This window comes from Lutjanus erythropterus, chromosome 9, assembly GCF_056507025.1.
Source record: "Lutjanus erythropterus isolate fLutEry1 chromosome 9, fLutEry1.hap2, whole genome shotgun sequence".
In the NCBI taxonomy this organism is placed as follows: Eukaryota; Metazoa; Chordata; class Actinopteri; order Lutjaniformes; family Lutjanidae; genus Lutjanus; species Lutjanus erythropterus.
Window position 1 is genome coordinate 7,994,292 of NC_139325.1, and position 18,494 is coordinate 8,012,785.

The following is an 18,494-nucleotide window of genomic DNA, read 5'->3' on the forward strand; positions in this document are numbered from 1 at the left end:
AAATAAATAAATAAATAAATAAATAAACAAACAAATAACAGCCCAAACCCGATGTGAGCCTGTGAAATATGTGAGAAATAAGGAACCAACTCAAACCGATCAGGTCCGGGCACAGATTTCAGGCTCTATTCCTACGTTCTCCAGAGTTCTAAGACTCATAAAATGCTACTGGTTGTCTAGTTGTTATGGTGCAACCTACCAGAGTGGCTGAACAGGTTGCAATGGGCCAGCAGTAATGTTTTATTACACCTTTTTACACTATTTAAGTTATAGTGAGTTTCTACAGGGTGTTTTTCAGAGTAATATTGAGAGTTCACAGTGTTTTCTCATATTAGAAGACATAATAAACATAATAAACAGTCCAGTCTGAAATGACCATTTTTATTTGAGACGAACTGAAACGAAATCTGTTTCATAGCTAAGGAGTTTCAAATCTCTGAGCCACAGTATAAGAATGGGTTCATAGCCAAAAACAGATCAACTCTGAACTGTCCACCAGCATCTTAAACAGCTCCATCCAGTGAAGCAACCCGTCATCACACGTCAGTCCACTGCTAGATCACACGTGTAACAGAATAACACAGCAGACAGTCTTTAATGCCCCTCTATTGTACCACATTTCTCTTTCTCATCACATAAATTACTGTATATTTACATGTATAGAATTAAACTCTAACTTGTAGATGAAGGATGAACATCTAATACTACAACAGTGTCACTATGCTTCAAATGAAGTGCTTGGCGATCACACCTACTGCATGATCAGCAGTTATTCAGCTGTGTGGAGGTGAGAGGGTGCAGGGTAGAACTTAATTTGGGCCTGTAAAGTTGAGCCTGAAAAGGCCCAAGCCTGACAAAATTCTGTCCGAACCTGACCCGAGCCTGTCCCTCATTGACATATTTCAGCCCAAACCCAATTACAGCCCGCTATTTTTCTTAACAAGTTTCCCTCTATGTACCAAACAGTAGGAGTTGGCAGTGACAGGGACAATACATGGGGGGGTGGATTGGAATTGGCAATGACAAAACTGGGGAGAAAAAAAATAAAATAAAAAATGGGAGCCAACAGGTTTGGATCAGGCCGTATTTCTCACATATTTCATAGCCTCATATCCAGTTGGGGCTGTATTTTATTTATTTATTCATTTATTTATTTATTTATTTATCTATTTACCTTTATTTTTCTCTCCAATTTTGGTGTTGCCAATTCCAATCCCCCCATGTATTGTCCCTGTCACTGCCAACTCCTACTTTTTGGTACATAGAGGGAAGCTTGTTAAAAAAAAATGTTGGGCTGTGATCAGGTTTGGGCTGAAAAATGTTAATGAGGGTCGGATTGGACAAAATTTTGTCAGCATCAGGCTTTGACAGGTTTAACTTTTCAGGAACGATTCAAGTGCTAATGTGGAGGCGGAGATGGAATTTTCTCATAAATTGTTGTTTTACATTCTAAGACACTAACTCTGTGACTTTTCATGTGAACAGCTGAGTCTCACACTGTCATAAGTGAGCTGTTTTCTCAATCAACTGTCTCGTCCCTTTCTGTGACAGCAGGCCAAGAACAGTTGCCTTTAAATGTGATCGGCTCCACATTGTATGAACTGATTCATATGAAGCCTACTGAACCCTTCTCCTGTCTAGTGCAAGTCCATCAGTGATGGCAGGTTCTAACTGTGTTGAATTTTGGTGGTTTTTGTTTACATTTGGGTAACAGATTGTGCTTTTTATAGAATCATTATTTCATTCTTCGTCAGTGCACTCCACACAGAAACAAAAAATACTGGCTTGGTCAAACCGTGCACACTTCAAGGCCTCATCCCTGGTCTGAAAAAAGCTTCAGACATATTGCACCTCTGTCACTGGTTCCCAAACGCTGGCTTGGGATCCAAGTAATGCCCCCCACATCTCAAATTATGTTTCAACTCAAGACTGTTTGGTTCTCACACTTTTGATTTTGATTACTGAAGATGTCAAATTCCCCAGTACTTTTGAAGAAATGCAAACATTTGAGAAAATGAACATTTTTCATTTTCTTCCCTTTCTTGAGAATAATTTGACTTGTTCCCAGGTTGGTAATCTCTGAGCCCAGTTCTATCTAAATCTTCCTCTATTTGGATTTCCCAGTAAGGGGATAAAGTGCATCTTATGGATGAAGCCATACTGCTTACCACAGACTTTTGTTTTCCAGAGAATTCCTCTGAGAACTAACAGATATGAAATCTGCTGTGACCACCTGATCTCTAACAACTGATTCTGTGAAATGTCTATTTGCTGCCTGAATAACATTTAACTGCTAAAAAGACATCTTTCCTGCCTGAGAATGCTGCAACTTCAGGCCATGTCACTCCAGCTCAGCTCTTCCAGTCCCAGGGGACGCACAGGTCCCCGTCCTGCATGACCGAGTAGAAGTGGGAGACACAGACATGGAGGCCCTGCATGAGGGGGGACCGCTGCTCCACCAGTCTCCTACAACATGAGATCATGTGACTGGAGCTGACGCTGGGCTCCTTGGTCAGACTCCTCAGAGACAGATTCTGGAGACACTGCTTCACCACAGCCTCCTCCTCCGCCTGCAGCCTGGACACACAAAGACATATGAGTCCATAACAAACCTGTGATGAGTCTGTGATGAGCAGCAGAGATCATCAGGCAGTAGTTTACTGGGATATGTAGTTTTAAAGCTCTGCCATGCAGTCTTTAAACATCAAACCCTTTGAATGAAGCACTGAAGGCTAAACAATGTTAGAAAAATAATCAAATATTTGTGCTCCTGTGTCACTCTGTATACAATGACGCAGCTAAAAAAGCACAGTGATTTAACTGACAGAATTGTGGGTCTTGTTACGTTTGACTCACTGTTTTTTGCGTTGGGTGCGCTGTCTGGCCTCGGTGGCGTGGCTCTGCAGGAAGACCTGCAGCTTAGGAGGGTCACAGTTGGTGGGGATGATGAAGTGTCCCGTCTCATGAAGACTGGGGGTGGAGCGGTCGCTGTCATTGACGCAAACAAAACAATGTCTTAATCAAAGTACACAGCAGTGTGTGATGTCAATGGTCATGTGACAGCTTACTTCTCCAGCAGCATGGTGAGCCCCTGCAGGCTGCGGGGGTGCAGGCGAAGCCGTCGGGACATCAGGCTCTTGTGGAAGGTGCTGAGGGTGCTGTAGTGCTCAGTGATTGGCTGGACTGGTCCCAGTCTCTCCACATGGATCACTAGAGCTCCACCCAAGAGGAGGCTGATCCTCTCCTTCAGCCACTCTGTCTGCTGGTGCAGGCTGCGATAGCTGGACAGTTGCTGAAACAACTGGAGACACATGAGCAGAGGACAGATCAGAAGACGGACACAGAGGGACACAGAGAACATGTGACAGCAGGAGCACCACAGCTGCATTACTTTGGTCCACTGATGGTGAACGTCCATGGTCCCCAGCATGACGTGTCCAGAGGCGTTCATCCCTGACTGGTCAGCAAAAACAACTGTGTGTCCTGAGGGACGGTGGACAAGCACATTAAAGGGCAAGTTCACCAATATCACACATCAACATCAGTCTGTTCTGCTGCTGATCTTTTTATCTTTCCAAATTAGGAGATGCTTATGGATCACTCTACAAGTGGCTCCTCATCAAGTTTTATTTTCCTTTATAAATCCTAATTTATACATAGAAAGTGGCCAACACACACTTCAAGCCCTTTTTGTGCGTGTGCAACAGTTAGAAATGACACCCCAGGTCAAGAGCTCATCTCAAGCTGTGTTCAGTTCCACAGTGTACATTAACTCTGCTCCCTTTACAGGGAATGTCAGTTAAAGGAACTTGCCTTTACAAAATTCCTCTACTTGGACCACCCTGAAATGTTACTCACACATGTACTGGTAACATTAGATAGAATATTTACAAACAAATGTAAACTATATAGAGAAAATTACTATAACAATATTTAATTACTATCAAATTAATTAATTGATTAAATTAATATTTTTTTTAATTAAAAATAAAATATAAATAAAACTATCTCAGATATAAAACTCCTCTGTGAGCTCCATTGTTTGTGTCTGGCGTAATGACTGATGGGTAATCCTGCTTGTCAACTTCCTGCAAAGTGAAGATGTTTAGTTCTTCTCTGTACAGTTGACAGTTCACTTTGAACTGAGCGTGTTTTGCTGCCTGCAGTTTGGAATCTTTCTTAACATGGCTGAACACTGTGTAGTCTACTTCACAGGGAACTATGAGGTGACCTGAACACACCCTCAATCCACACACACCACAATTCATGCACAGTAGTGAGGGTAGTTCTGCAGTCTTGAGAGCAACACATAATCACTGTGTCTATAACAACAGATTGAAAAAGTTCATTTACACTAGAGGGATTCATAAAGGATGTCTTCTTCTATGTGACCACACATTTAGCCAATCAGATGTGAGGAAGAGGCAGCAAGAAATGGCACATACACAGGAGCTGTGGTTCCCCAGGGAACCATTTGTTTAAATCAACACTTTGATCAGAGAGACAGATGGACAGAGTTCAGCTGTGAGTGCATACAGCTGTCTGATTTTACCTTGCAGGTTGATCAGGGCCTCGGGGTTCTGCTGTGACAGTCGGCTCAGACTCTGAAGCTGACAGCACCTGTGGGCCACTCCCCAGCTGCGCTGCCACCTGCACCACACAGCTGACATCATCATCACAGCAATATACACACAGCTTCTTATTGGTTGATACACAGCCTTGAAATAAGGCTCAACAGTCCCCACATGACTAGACGTACAGAGGCAGGACCGGCCAAGAACAAGGCTCATCAGACTGTTCACACATGTTCAGGTAAACAACACTGTTGTTAGCACTTATTAGCAGCTCCCACAGGATTTGATGGCCTGTGTTTTTCATAAAGTCTGTAGATGAGGGCACTCTTCATTTTTTGCATTATTCTATATGCAAAGTTTTTTTTATTCACAAACAGAAATATATTAAATCACTACCCAAGATCTTACCCTTTCTGAATTCTTAAACACTAACTCTTCACAAATAAATCACAAACTCTTAGACAAAACACTTTATTAAAGGGACAGTTCAATCAAAGATACATATTTTTCTCCTGGCCGTTGCAGAGTTTTGTAGATATCGGCTGAAGAGATGTCTGCCTTCTCTCCAATGTATAAGACCCTTTTACAGTCTGTAAACAATGAAAGCTGCATGTGCATTTTGGCAATGGAAGTATGGTGAACCACAACAGCTTGTCAGTGGGTGCTGTAAATATGAGCAGTTTTGATCACATCCTCAGTCCAGTCAACACGTTTAATAGCTTGTGGCCATTGACACGGCCAATTGTTCTGAAACAGTCGTGATCCTGTTGGAATTCTGAACAACTTCAGTCGACCACTGGAATATTGATTCTAACGTATCATATACACAACAACCAGACACTTTGGTGATTTTGGTGCTAGTAAAATGTTTATTTCAGCATTTGCAGTTTGATAACTTGTCCGGATGACAGGGGGAATTCTGTTGCTGAAATGTGCCCGCAGCTTTTCGATGACATCGGCTGTAAAAACTTCTACGGGACTAAATGGCACTCAGCTTGTGGTGCTCAAGGCAGGAACAGCTTTCTTGCCACAGCAAAATCTACCAGAACCAAAAAAATCTAGATAGATAAATAGCACTACAGGCCGGAGGTAATAGGAGGATATGTATTTTTGATTTTGGGGTGAACTGCCCATTTAAACAATACAAAGTATAAGTACAAAGCTTTTAAAACATTATGGAACATTTTTCCCTGAATCCTCTGACTGAATATATTTATATTTGTGTACATGTGTAGGCCTCTATTTTCTTGTTATGTATCTGTCTTGTAACATTTTCATTTTATATTCTTTACATGTATTTGTGCAATTTGTATCACTTTGGTATGTTGGAAAAGTGCTGTCCTATTCCTATGTGTGCCATTCTGACCCCCTGCAGCCTCCCATTCAACTGCAGGTGATGTCAGCTGAAGTCTGTGAGGGTTCATGTCTTCAGTCTTGAGGGAGGACACTGGGATTGGGTCTTACCCACTGTAGCAGAAACAGAGGAGCTGAGTGTACCTGATATCAGCCAGATGAAACTTGTGACACAGCTCCTTCTTCAGTCTATTCAGCTCTTCTCTCCGTGGAAGACTTGCATTGTGCTTCTTTGTTGCTTCAGGCTCATTGTTTCTCAGCCACAAGCTGACAAAGATAAAGGCAGAATGAAAGCACATCTTTCATGGTAACAAACACACAGAATTATCATCAACTCTGCAGCTCTGTGCAGATCAGTCTTTTGTTTTTACAGCCAACTAGTGTTGTGCTTCACCCTCAATGCCCTCATCAAGCTGCTCTCCAGTGAAAAAGCTCAAAAATCCAAATACTCTCCACTGTGCTCAGCTCCAAACAGCAGACATACTCAGTCAAGCTTTCATCACACTCCAGTCCACATCTGTGCTTCTATAGATACTAGTGGGGGTCTGCATATAGACATGTTCCACATATGCCCTGGAAAACATGATGGAGAACACTTGACAGAAAGAAGAGGAGCTCCTTTTGATTGTTGTCTTTGGCTGAACAACATGAAAAGGTGAAAAAAAGAAAATGCTGGGTCAGCCTCTCTCCCCCTCTCTCTCTCACTCACTCACTCATTCACTCACTCATTCACACACACATATGCTGCTCATCTGTGTAACTGTGACAGACCTCTCTTTACAGCATGTTACTGAAAGTTTAGTTAACATTTGTAGATCACTTTGGTTAATGGAGCATATTGGAATATTGGATGATGTCGGTGACCAGTGGTACTAACCTGAGTGTGGGCTCCACTCTCCTGGCCTGCTGCAGCTCCTGCTCAGGGTCTCTGAAGCCAGTGAAGCTGTAGTAGCTCTTGTCCCATTTGATGGGTCTGTAAAAAGGCACCCCTGCCTCAGGCGGATGTTTGGCCGTCTCTGTATTTGCGGTCAGTCCCCTCATGTGCTCCATCGGCAGGCTGCAGGACTTCAAAACGTTCATCACTGTGCTCAAGACATCGTTTGTCTGCAGGGTGAAACTCACCGAGCGGAATCCTGAGAACCAGGCAGGAAGTTTTAGATAACTCACAAACATCATGAGCAACATTAAAGGGCTAGTTCACCCACAAATGAAAATTCATTATCTACTCACCATTATACCAACTGAAGGTCGGATTTATTTTGTTAGTCCACAAATTCTGGCTAAAAACATGGTGTAAATAACATTTTTGTCAACTTGGCATGTTGGGGCTTTATGAGACTTGGATTACACCAGAAGGGCAGTATGGAGGCACTTGATGTTTTTATTCTATTGATTTCTGACTCCAGTGGTGTTTTGTGGACTAATGGACCTTCAATAGGCATAAGGGTGAGTAGATAATGACTGAATTTTCTGAATTTTTGGGTTAACTATCCCTTTAATGGAAACTGTACCTGAGGTGAGGAGGTCTGGCTGCACATCACTGCTGTCCTTTGTGTCCCTGACATAAAAGGTGAGCTTCATTGGCTGAGGGGAGCGCAAGCCAGGCTTCTGCAGGTTGTCCAGATATCCATTTAGCCTCTTTAATGAGTTCTCATTCACCTCCTGAATACAGACATTACATATTGTTCATTACTACAGTCACTCACTCATAAAACTACAGACACACAGCTCTGGAACCCCTCACATCAGACTACAGAATATTATATTTATTTGGATTTATGAATGGCTAAACAATTCATGATACACAGTGACGTACCCGTTCTCTGGGATATTGACCGAAGAAGTCAGGGTGGACTGCAAAATAAAAGGGTCTGAGTGCATTGACAGCCTCTGCCCCAGACAGAGCTCTCTGTTGGACTAAATGTGTGGCCAAGTATTTTCTCTCCAGCCTGAAAAACACATAACATACATACATATAACATACAATTATACCAATCTGTATGAAGGAGACAGGGATCATGTTATTGTAGATTAGTAGATCATTAATTACCAACTATTTTGTAAATTGACAAATCATTTCAGGTGAATTCAAGAGTCTGACTCAGTAGGGCTACATCCCTCAGAACCAGGGGATGACTGATATACTTTTTCAGGGCTGATATAGATTATTAGTAATCAAGGAGACCGGTGAGCAATATTTGGAGCTGTTATACATTTACAGTAAAAATAAAAATCTTAGTGTCAAAATTTAGAATAAGAAACTCCAACAGACTGTGAGAAATTTTCAACATTATTTTAAGACAAATTGCAGGGAGCTCTCTCAGAAGGGACAAACGTGGTGAGGGTGTTAGAGTTAACTGTATATCACTGCAACGTAGTGCATTACTCTGGCAGAGGATCAACTGATTTAAAAGCCATCACTTTTGACTCCATGGAGTGGAATCCTGTAGGCTGTGCAGTTTCAGAGAGCGTGCTTGTTGTCATAGAAGTAGATCATGATTCTGACGTTCATTGCAACTTCAGAACAATCTCCTGCCTTACCTTTATATTTTTACCATGTCTGTCTCAGAAATTTCTCCTCGAGGATGTGACTGGTTGTTTTATAACCAACTTGCATTGAGACTGGCTGTTTCAAAACCACACGTGCTCTGATTGGTTGTTTTAAAACCCACCTCCAACTGTTAAGATACCAAATTACAGCAGAGGTGTTTTTGACGCCAGTAACAACAACAACAAAAAACACACAAACAAACAAACAAACAGGTGGTTCACAAATAACCAATCACAACACAGAAGGTTTTTTAAAAAAAAAACAATCACAACACAGGTGGATTTTTAAAACAGGCAATCACAACGAAGATGGTTGATGATTTAAACATGACTCAAGATAGCAATGTTTTATGTTATCATCACAGCTCTGATTGCATATTTAACTTTTTTAGCTCATGTTTTATGCATATGCTGGTGTGTATATTATGGCAGTTTTCCTAAAATTAGATTTAAAAAAAAACAATATGCACTGCAATGTAAAACTGTTATCAAGCAGGGAATGTGAAATGTTTTTTGTGGCCTATTTCTTGGAATTTAATATGTGAAAACACAGGATGGATAAATACAGCGATCAGGCATAACATTATAACCACTGACAGGTGAAGTGAATAACACTGATTATCTCTTCATCATGGCACCTTAGTGGGTGGGATATATTAGGCAGCAAGTGAACATTTTGTCCTCAAAGTTGATGTGTTAGAAGCAGGAAAAATGGACAAGCGTAAGGATTTGAGCGAGGGTCAAATTGTGATAGCTTGACAACTGGATCAGAGTATCTCCAAAACTGCAGCTCTTGTTGGGTGTTCTCGATCTGCAGTGGTCAGTATCTATCAAAAGTGGTCCAAGGAAGGAACAGTGGTGAACTGGCGACAGGGTCATGGGCGTCCAAGGCTCAATGATGCATGTGGGGAGTGAAGGAGGGCCCATGTGGTCTGATGCAACAGATGAGCTACTGTTACTCAAATTGCTGAAGAAGTTAATACTGGTTCTGATAGAAAGGTGTCAAAATGCACAGTGCATCACAGTTTGTTGTGTATGGGGCTGCATAGCTGCAGACCAGTCAGGGTGTCCATGCTGTCCACTCCTGTGCACCACCAAAAGTGGGCACGTGAGCATCAGAACTGGACCACAGAGCAATGGAAGAAGGTGGCCTGGTCTGATGAATCATGTTTTCTTTTACATCACATGGATGGCCAGGTGTGTGTGCATCGCTTTCCTGGGGAACACATGGCACCAAGATGCACTATGGGAAGAAGGAAAGCCGGCGGAGGCAGTGTGATGCTTTGGACAATGTTCTGCTGGGAAACCTTGGGTCCTGCCATTCATGTGGATGTTACTTTGACACGTACCACCTACCTAAGCATTGTTGCAGACCATGTACACCCTTTCATGGAAACAGTATTCCCTGATGGCTGTGGCCTTTTTCAGCAGGATAATGCACTGTACAAAAGCAAAAATTGTTCAGGAATGGTTTGAGGAGCACAACAGATTTTGAGGTGTTGACTTGGCCTCCAAATTCCCCAGATCTCAATCCAATCGAGCATCTGTGGGATGTGCTGGACAAACAAGTCAGATCCATGGAGGCCCCACCTCACAACTTACAGGACTTAAAGGATCTGCTGCTAACATCTTGGTGCCAGATACCACAGCACACCTTCGGGGGTCTAGGGGAGTCCATTCCTCGACGGGTCACGGCCGTTTTGGCAGCAAAAGGGGGACCAACACAATATTAGGCAGGTGGCCATAATGTTATGACTGATCGGTGTATATCACTGAAGGATTTATGTTCATTATGAAGGATTATGCATGCATGTACATATGAAAGGATCGAGTTGATCTGATTTCTGGAGGAATTGTGATTGATATATAATTCTGTGTATGATTTTATGTCTGTTGTATGCAATAACAATTTGTTTCTCTACCTTATTTACTTAAGTGTTAATTTAAAGAGATGAGCTGTTATGTTTGTTGTGGTTATGTGGTTATAGTGTGTATAATGTGGATTTAATAAAGACATTATGACACTATATCACCTTGCTTACTGGATAGCACTTCATCAAAATTTAATTGTAACCCTTCCTGATATGTATCGGCTGTGTTTCCCCTATCCTGCTCCTCAGGGCCTGCCGCCCTCCAACACACCTGATTCAGATGATCAGCTGGAAGCCTCTGCCTGATGGCATGAAGCCTGATAACGAGCTGATCATGTGAATCAGGTGTGTTTGAGCAGGGAAACATGCAGGTCATTGAGCTCTGAGGACCAGGATAGTGGAAACACTGATCGTGATACGTATCGTACCAGATTTGTGCCAATACACAGCCTGGACAAACACCACGCACACAGTCCAGTCATGCAACATGTGACAGCAGTGTTACCTGATGGTGTGTCTCAGGAGGGAGCTGACAGACATAGCTGATGCTGCTTGTCTCATGTCCTCTGTGGCAGGTCCATCAGTAGTCCTGATATCAAAACAAAGTCAACCACAGTCACCAGCACAGTGCAGAGTTTGATTCATTCTAGAGGCAAACAGGAGGAATGTACTGCCAATACAGCTTGACATCAGTGTCATAGTCATTGATAGCAAACACATTCACAACTATATGGAAGGATTAGACAACTCAGGTTACTTTGTGCTCAAATGTTGCGTCAGCTAACGTTAGCTCTGCAAGTCAACTACTGACACGCTGACAGCTCTTCAAAGCTAATATCAAAGTGGAGCACAACAGTTAACCTAACTCAAACTACTACAGGAGCTGGCAGCAGGTCAGTGAAGGTTAACGTTGGTGCTTAAGCCTTGTTTAATCGGACTTCTTCTCAGTGACAGAACACAGTTCCACCTGGCTACAGTAGCTAGCATTAGCGTGTTAGCATTGTGGTAACTGTGTCTGTTACTTGTTACTGCGCTAAACTACACGTCAGGCTCTTAATAATGGACCTCTGAGGACAAACACAGAGGTGAATGTCTGCCCTCACCATAGTACCACTGTGTTGGCTCATTCTCGCTTCTTCTTCTTCCTCTTCTTCGTCTTCTTCTTTGGTGGATTCTGTTTGGATTTACCTTCTACTTATTCTCCTGTCGAAACAGCGGGACTATTCCGCCACCTGCTGGACTGGAGGACTGTCTGCCTGCAGACCAGCAGTGGAAGTGAGCGAATAGGGGAGACCGGGACTGTTTGGCTCCCAGGGTTGCTTCCCATACAGCTATTTTCCAGCCCTTTGAAGATCACAAAAACAGAAATGTAACATCAAAATCTGTTTGCTTTCTTGACCTGCACCTCTTGTACCCGAATATTCACTAAAACATCTGAAAGTGAATAATGTTTTTGGTTAGATTAAAATTTCAGTTTTATGGTATTAAATTTGTTGTTTTTTTAAAAGTGGTCTGTGGCATATCTGTCAACCCTCATTTTTTCCAGGATTGTTCCATATTTTTCTCTTCTCTTCCGCCCTCCTCCTGTTTAAAGATTTTCTCATAAGATTACCGTATTACCTTGTGAGAAAGATGGATTTGCAAGATCACAGAAGAATCAATCTAGCCAGGTTTCAAGTTATCCTCGCACTGAAAGTGGTGCAGCCAATCAGTGTCCAAGCAGGGACTAGTGGTATCTACTGGTACCTATTGCAAATTTTATGTGTTTTTTTTGAACCAATAGTTGAAAAGGCAAACAATTCATTAATCATTAATAATTTATAAGATATAAAACATGTTGTCTTCCCCTCATTCTTCTTATTCAAAAAATAGGCAAAAAATGTCAAAATGAAAACATTTTTAATTGGTTTAATTCTGAACAGCAATGATTTGATTAATGATTAATCATTAACATCCTTACTACAAAATGTGTGTTGAGCAGCGTTTTGTTTCTCAGCTGTATGTCCTGGTTTTCATTGGTTTGTTTGTGACCAGATCACCTTATTGGCTACTAAAATGCAGACAAAAGGTTTGAATATGAGAAGAATAAATATGGTGGAATTGTGCGTGTGCGTGCGTGCGTATGACATCATCGCTTCGCGACGTCACAACCCCGGAACTTCTACGATGTGTTTACATCACGTCCTCTATGCTCCACCTACCTGTATGTGATTGGCTGATAGGTATAAATGTCTACCTATAGTATCTACCTTTCATGGAGGCCCGTCCTTCTGTGTTTGTTTATTGGTGGATGTTGGATATGGGTGTGTTTTACTGGCCATCTTGATCGCTATAAACGTTTTGCTAGATCTTTGACCTGTCCTTTTCTGCTCATCACTGGGTTCGGAGCGAGATCGTGATCGGTATTCAGCCCTTATTTTTTAATTCCTGAATAGTGGTCCAGCATTCTTTTTTTTTCTACAATGCAATTGAACTGCATTGTAAAAAAAAAACACACACACACTCCACCAAGAAGTACAGTAGGAGCGAATTTCAAAAACACATTTCAAAACAAATCACATACTGACTGGCACTACAATTTGACCTGAATTTCACCGTCAGGAAACATGGTGATTATTGAATAAAAAAAATTTTCACCTGGCTATTTTGTGAGAAACCCAAAATGGCATGTTATCAAGGTGAGTGTCTTATTGGTTTTATATTCTTTTGGTTAAATTTAATTATTTATATTGGTTAAAAACTGTTACAAGTTCAACTAGGAGGACCCAAATGCAGACAACAGGAGACAGAGGGGAGAGTTCAAAAGATATTTAATTAACTAAAGACCAAAAACAAAGCTTACATGAGTGACAAGGGAGAGTTCAAAATCCAGGCTGGGGAAGAAGAAATCCAAAAATCCATACGGGGGGGAAAGCAAAGGGCACAAGCAAACTGAACTCCAGGAAACACTGACAAAGACAAGACCAGATGAGTGAATGAACCAACAAAGGAAAGAGGACAAGACACAGGATTAAATACACTAGGAAGGGGAAGAAAAACAAGACACAGGTGAGGGCAGTCAGAGACAGGTGAAAATAATTAGTGATCACAAAGGGCGGGAAAACAGACAAAGACAGGAAGTAAAACCAAAGACACGAGGGAGAACCAAGACTACAAAATAAAACAGGAACTGTCCAAAATCCAAAACCATGACAAAAAACAATGTGATGTTGTTCTTAAAGGTGAATTTTACTAGGTTTCAGTCTGTTTGATAATGTCGCGGAGGACATTGAAAACATTCCACCTCCTTCTCCTGCTCATGGTTTTTTTTATGTTATTTGTGTTGTAGTGGTTAAATTTTATATGTATTAATGTATTAAAAGTAAACTCTGTATGTGTGTGTGTTTAAGCATTGAACCCCAAGCGTAAAAGGTCACTTTCCTTGAAAGTGATTCGTGCTGAGCGGGAAAAACGCAAAAGGATTGAGGAAGCAGAGGATCTGGAGAAGCTACAGACTTTTCTAACCTCTTCCCAGGCGGAACTGGTTTGCAAGGAGACTGTGGATGTGTTGCCTCTCTGTGACTCTTTGTAAGTACAAAAACAACTGGTTTAAAATTGAAAAGATACTTTAAAAAACATGCTCACAGTAAATACATTAGGGAATTGGAACCAGTGCATATCCCTTCCCAAGAGCTTCCCCCCACACTCCACCAAGAAGTACAGTAGGAGCGACTTTCAAACTGAATTTACTAACTGACACTGCAGTTTTCATGGTCAGGAAACATGGTGAGTATTGAATAAAAGATTTTCTTTTTGACTTCACTGTCGTGGTCTGTCGTGGGAAAGAAGGAGCCGAAAGGCTCAGCTCCTTCTTTCCCACGACAGACCAGCGCAACAACCGCATTACTGCTGCCACCGCACCAATCCATCTGTCAAGCTCGCGTTCCATCCTCCCCTCACTCGTAAACAAGACCCAAAGATACTTGAACTCCCCAACTTGAGGCAGGGACTCTTCTCCGACCCGGAGGGAACAAGCCACCTTTTTCCGGTCGAGAACCATGGCCTCGGACTTGGAGGTGCTGATTCTCATCCCAGCCGCTTCGCACTCGGCTGCAAACCGTCCCAGTACAAGCTGAAGGTCCTGGTTCGAAGGAGCCAACAGGACAACATCATCTGCAAAAAGCAGAGATGAAATCCTGTGGTCCCCGAACCGGACTCCCTCCGGCCCCTGGCTGCGCCTAGAAATTCTGTCCATAAAAATAATGAACAGAACCGGTGACAAAGGGCAGCCCTGCCTGAGTCCAACATGCACCGGGAACAGGTCTGACTTACTGCCGGCAATGCAAACCAAGCCCCTGCTCCGGTCATACAGAGACCGTACGGCCCTTAGCAGAGGGCCCCGAACTCCATACTCCCGAAGCACCTCCCACAGAATGCCACGAGGGACACGGTCGAATGCCTTCTCCAAGTCCACAAAACACATGTGGACTGGTTGGGCAAACTCCCATGAACCCTCAAGCACCCTGCGGAGGGTATAGAGCTGGTCCAGTGTTCCACGACCAGGACGAAAAACCGCATTGTTCCTGCTGGATCCGAGGTTCGACTATCGGCCGAATCCTCCTCTCCAGTACCCTGGAATAGACTTTACCAGGGAGGCTGAGGAGTGTGATCCCCCTGTAGTTGGAGCACACTCTCTGGTCCCCCTTCTTAAATAGAGGGACCACCACCCCGGTCTGCCAGTCCAGAGGCACTGTCCCCAACTGCCACGCAATGTTGCAGAGGTGTGTCAACCAAGACAGCCCTACAACATCCAAAGACTTGAGGTACTCAGGGCGGATCTCATCCACCCCCAGTGCCTTGCCACTGAGGAGCTTCCGAACTACCTCAGTGACTTCAGCTTGGGTGATGAATGAGTCAACCTCTGGGTCCCCAGCCTCTGCTTCCTCTACGGAAGGAGTGTCAGTGGGATTGAGGAGATCCTCGAAGTATTCCTTCCACCGTCTGACAATATCCCCAGTCGAAGTCAACAGCTCCCCACCACCACTGTAAACAGTGTTGGCAGGGTACTGCTTCCCCCTCCTGAGGTGCCGGACAGTTTGCCAGAATGTCCTCGAGGCCGACCGGTAGTGCTCCTCCATGGCCTCCCCGAACTTTTCCCCATACCCGAGTTTTTGCTTCCACTACCACCCGGGACGCAGCGCGTTTGGCCTGCCGGTACCTGTCGGCTGCCTCAGGAGTCCCACGAGCCAACCAAGCTCGATAAGACTCCTTCTTCAGCCTGATGGCATCCCTTACCTCCGGTGTCCACCACCGGGTTCGGGGATTGCTGCCGCGACAGGCACCAGAGACCTTGCGGCCACAGCTCAGAACGGCCGCGTCAACAATGGAGGCAGAGAACATGGTCCATTCGGACTCGATGTCTCCAGCCTCCCTCGGGATCTGGCCAAAGCTCTCCTGGAGGTGAGAGTTGAAGACCCCTCTGACAGATGGTTCCACCAGACGTTCCCAACAGACCCTCACAGTACGTTTGGGCCTGCCAAGTCTGTCCAGCTTCCTCCCCTGCCAGCGGATCCAACTCACCACCAGGTGGTGATCAGTTGACAGCTCAGCCCCTCTCTTCACCCAATTAAAAATGTATTTGTGGATATTTTATCAATAGTCAGTCAATGGCAGTAACTGCGCTTTATTTGCAGGCGTGTAAGTAATTAATTACAAATACTCAAATTACTGTAATAAGTAGTTTTTTTTTCGGGTACTTGTACTTTTATGAGTAGATTTTCAAGTCTGTACTTTTACTTGTACTTAAGTATTCATTATGCCATGTAATCTACTTAGTTACTTTTAAAATCATAGTTGAGTACCGAGTACAATTTGAATTAATATCCAGACCTATTATCTGCATTTTTGTAGCCAATAAAGTGATTTGATAGTAAAAAAAAAAAAGCCAGTGAAAACCAGGATATATGGACACAAAACAAAACAAAACAAAACAACAAAAGTATGTTAATGATTGATCTTTAATTGATTTTTCAAGAATTTAACCAGTTAAAAATGTATTCATGTATATTTAATCAATAGTTGTGGCAGTAACTGCACCTCATCTAGCTTTGTTTGTCTGCTGGAGACATTTGCTGAATAAGGAAATAAAAACTTGAAATGAGAGAAAAAAAGACAAAAAAAAAAGAAACAGGCAATCAAAATGAGGGGAAAACAAAACTTGTTTCATATCAAATCAATTATTAATGATTAATTGTTAGTGTTTTAACTACTGGTAAAACAAAACACACAAAATTTAGAGCCCTAGTCTGGAGAGGTGATGGTGACATCATCGGTTAAAAGTAATTAATACTCTGATTAGTTTTTTTTGACAAATACTTTGTACTTTTACTTAAGTATTTTTCTAACACTAGTACTTTTACTTGTAAGTGAGTAATATTTAACAATGTAATAATACTTGTACTTGAGTACAGATTTTCAGTACTCTTTCCACCACTGTTTATTTGACATAGTTTGGTCTGGTGGAGTCATCTGTCAAATAAAAAAAACATAAAATGAGGAAAAAAAAAGTGACAACCATCTGGTTATTGCCTGCACTAGTTCAAGGTTGAGATACTGATGTCTGATTTCAGCAGGACAAAACAAGTTCACTCTGGGTCTACTGCGTGTATTTCACATGACAGTCATTCAGTGAGCCTCTTTAAAGATGTTAGTAGCTTTAGATGAACTGCACCATTAAACTTAAATCTCAATGTATTCAACTGCAGTAGTGCCCTCGACTCTGACGTCAGACAGGTGTGTGGGAGGAGGTGTAGTTCAGTCAAGTTTTGTCTGAAACATACTTCTGCCCTCAACAAACAGACAAGATAAGGCGAGTCAGCACTTTCACTTCATATTTCATTTAAATCAAACATGCTACAACTTACAAAGAACAATCAGGCTGATGATGAGTGTGAAGATAGTTTATTCTAGTTTACCTGGAGAAACATGACTTTTATTTCAACAAAAGCATTGATAAACATGAACAAAATCATGACCACTTCACTGATGTTACATATGCTCTTCTAAAATCATAATTATATCAACACTCATAAAAAAAAGTGAGCTATTTGCATTTGAAAATGACTTCATATATGTGGTTCACAGCAAAACACCTGGGTGCTGCTAACTGGTCCTTTGGCAGGTTTAGGCTTCAGGACTCACTGCTTTGACAACGGAATTTCAAATGGTCTTTGAAAACCTCCAGAATGATGTCAAACCAACATTTGAATCTGGATAACTCTCTCACACACCAAGAAGAAATACAAACAAACAAACCAAAAAACAATTAAATTCATAAAAAAGAGCTGTGAGCAATCTGCATGAAGAGTAAAGGACAGAATCACAGTTTTACTTGGCAACAGTTGGCAGTTTGAAGAGAAGAGCTCACAGAAATATACCTGATATAGTTAATATAGAGCTAATGCTGGTTTTCCCAAAGGCATTATAAACACACTGTATGTTTGTTAAGCAGTCCCTCCAGGACGTCCCGACCTTTATTTGGGATTGTTGTGGCCTAAAATGCCTGATTTCACAGCAGCTTTTCTAAAAAACTGCAATGCATGTTAAAATGTTTCTCTGCAATGAAATTGTGGGAGCAAGTCAAAATTACAAAAGGAGGTTTTTGTATAATTCAGTAAAAATCAACGGTAAATTGTTCCAGGGAGAAAAAGAATGCACTCACAATTACATTCAAAGGCTCAGAATTACAAAAACTATAAAAATCAGCTTTACTTGTAAATGAAGTGCACCAGGGAAGTATTCCTCAAAGAAGCTGAATCTTTTTGAAGCTCAAAACAGTATACAATTTTAAATAAAACTGCACAGAGCATTGATACATGTCAATAACAATGACAAATGTGCTCTTTTCAGTACCTGTGACAAAATTTAAAAAACATAACTGCAAAAAATAGTGACTAATAAAACAAAACATCAAGTTGAGACATACATGTATGACTTTTGTACGGGGGACTGATGTGACTGGTGGAACTTGCAGCAAGCTACAGTGATTGGTCAAATTCGCAAAAAAAGAAAATTGGACAAAATTGCAAAGTCGCCCAGAATTCAGAGATTGGTTGATTTTGCATGAATTGTTGCAATAGCTACTTCCTGGAGGGACTGGTTACATCAT

At 42.1% G+C, this 18,494-nt stretch overlaps 1 protein-coding gene across 1 annotated transcript; it reads right to left on the reverse strand.

Moving 5' to 3' along the window:
- Positions 1–1,015: 1,015 nt before the first annotated feature.
- On the reverse strand, positions 1,016–10,903 carry tcaim (T cell activation inhibitor, mitochondrial). The gene is made up of 10 exons (XM_084726019.1): positions 10,854–10,903; positions 7,744–7,876; positions 7,439–7,589; positions 6,805–7,060; positions 6,072–6,194; positions 4,553–4,650; positions 3,392–3,483; positions 3,069–3,301; positions 2,857–2,988; positions 1,016–2,577 (listed from the first exon to the last, which is right to left on the reverse strand). Exons 1-10 carry the CDS (start codon positions 10,886–10,888, stop codon positions 2,352–2,354), a joined length of 1,479 nt encoding a protein of 492 aa, XP_084582145.1. The 5' UTR covers positions 10,889–10,903; the 3' UTR covers positions 1,016–2,351.
- Between the last annotated feature and the right edge of the window lie 7,591 nt (positions 10,904–18,494).

Bases quoted from the DNA above. Each gene is read 5' to 3' on its own strand.
- tcaim (XM_084726019.1), bottom strand. From the start codon at position 10,888: ATGTCTGTCAGCTCCCTCCTGAGACACACCATCAG. The intron at 7,877-10,853 runs GTAACACTGCTG...TGTGTTTTTCAG, and splicing joins CTCCTGAGACACACCATCAG to GCTGGAGAGAAAATACTTGG. The intron at 3,484-4,552 runs GTAAAATCAGAC...ACCGTCCCTCAG, and splicing joins GGCCCTGATCAACCTGCAAG to GACACACAGTTGTTTTTGCT.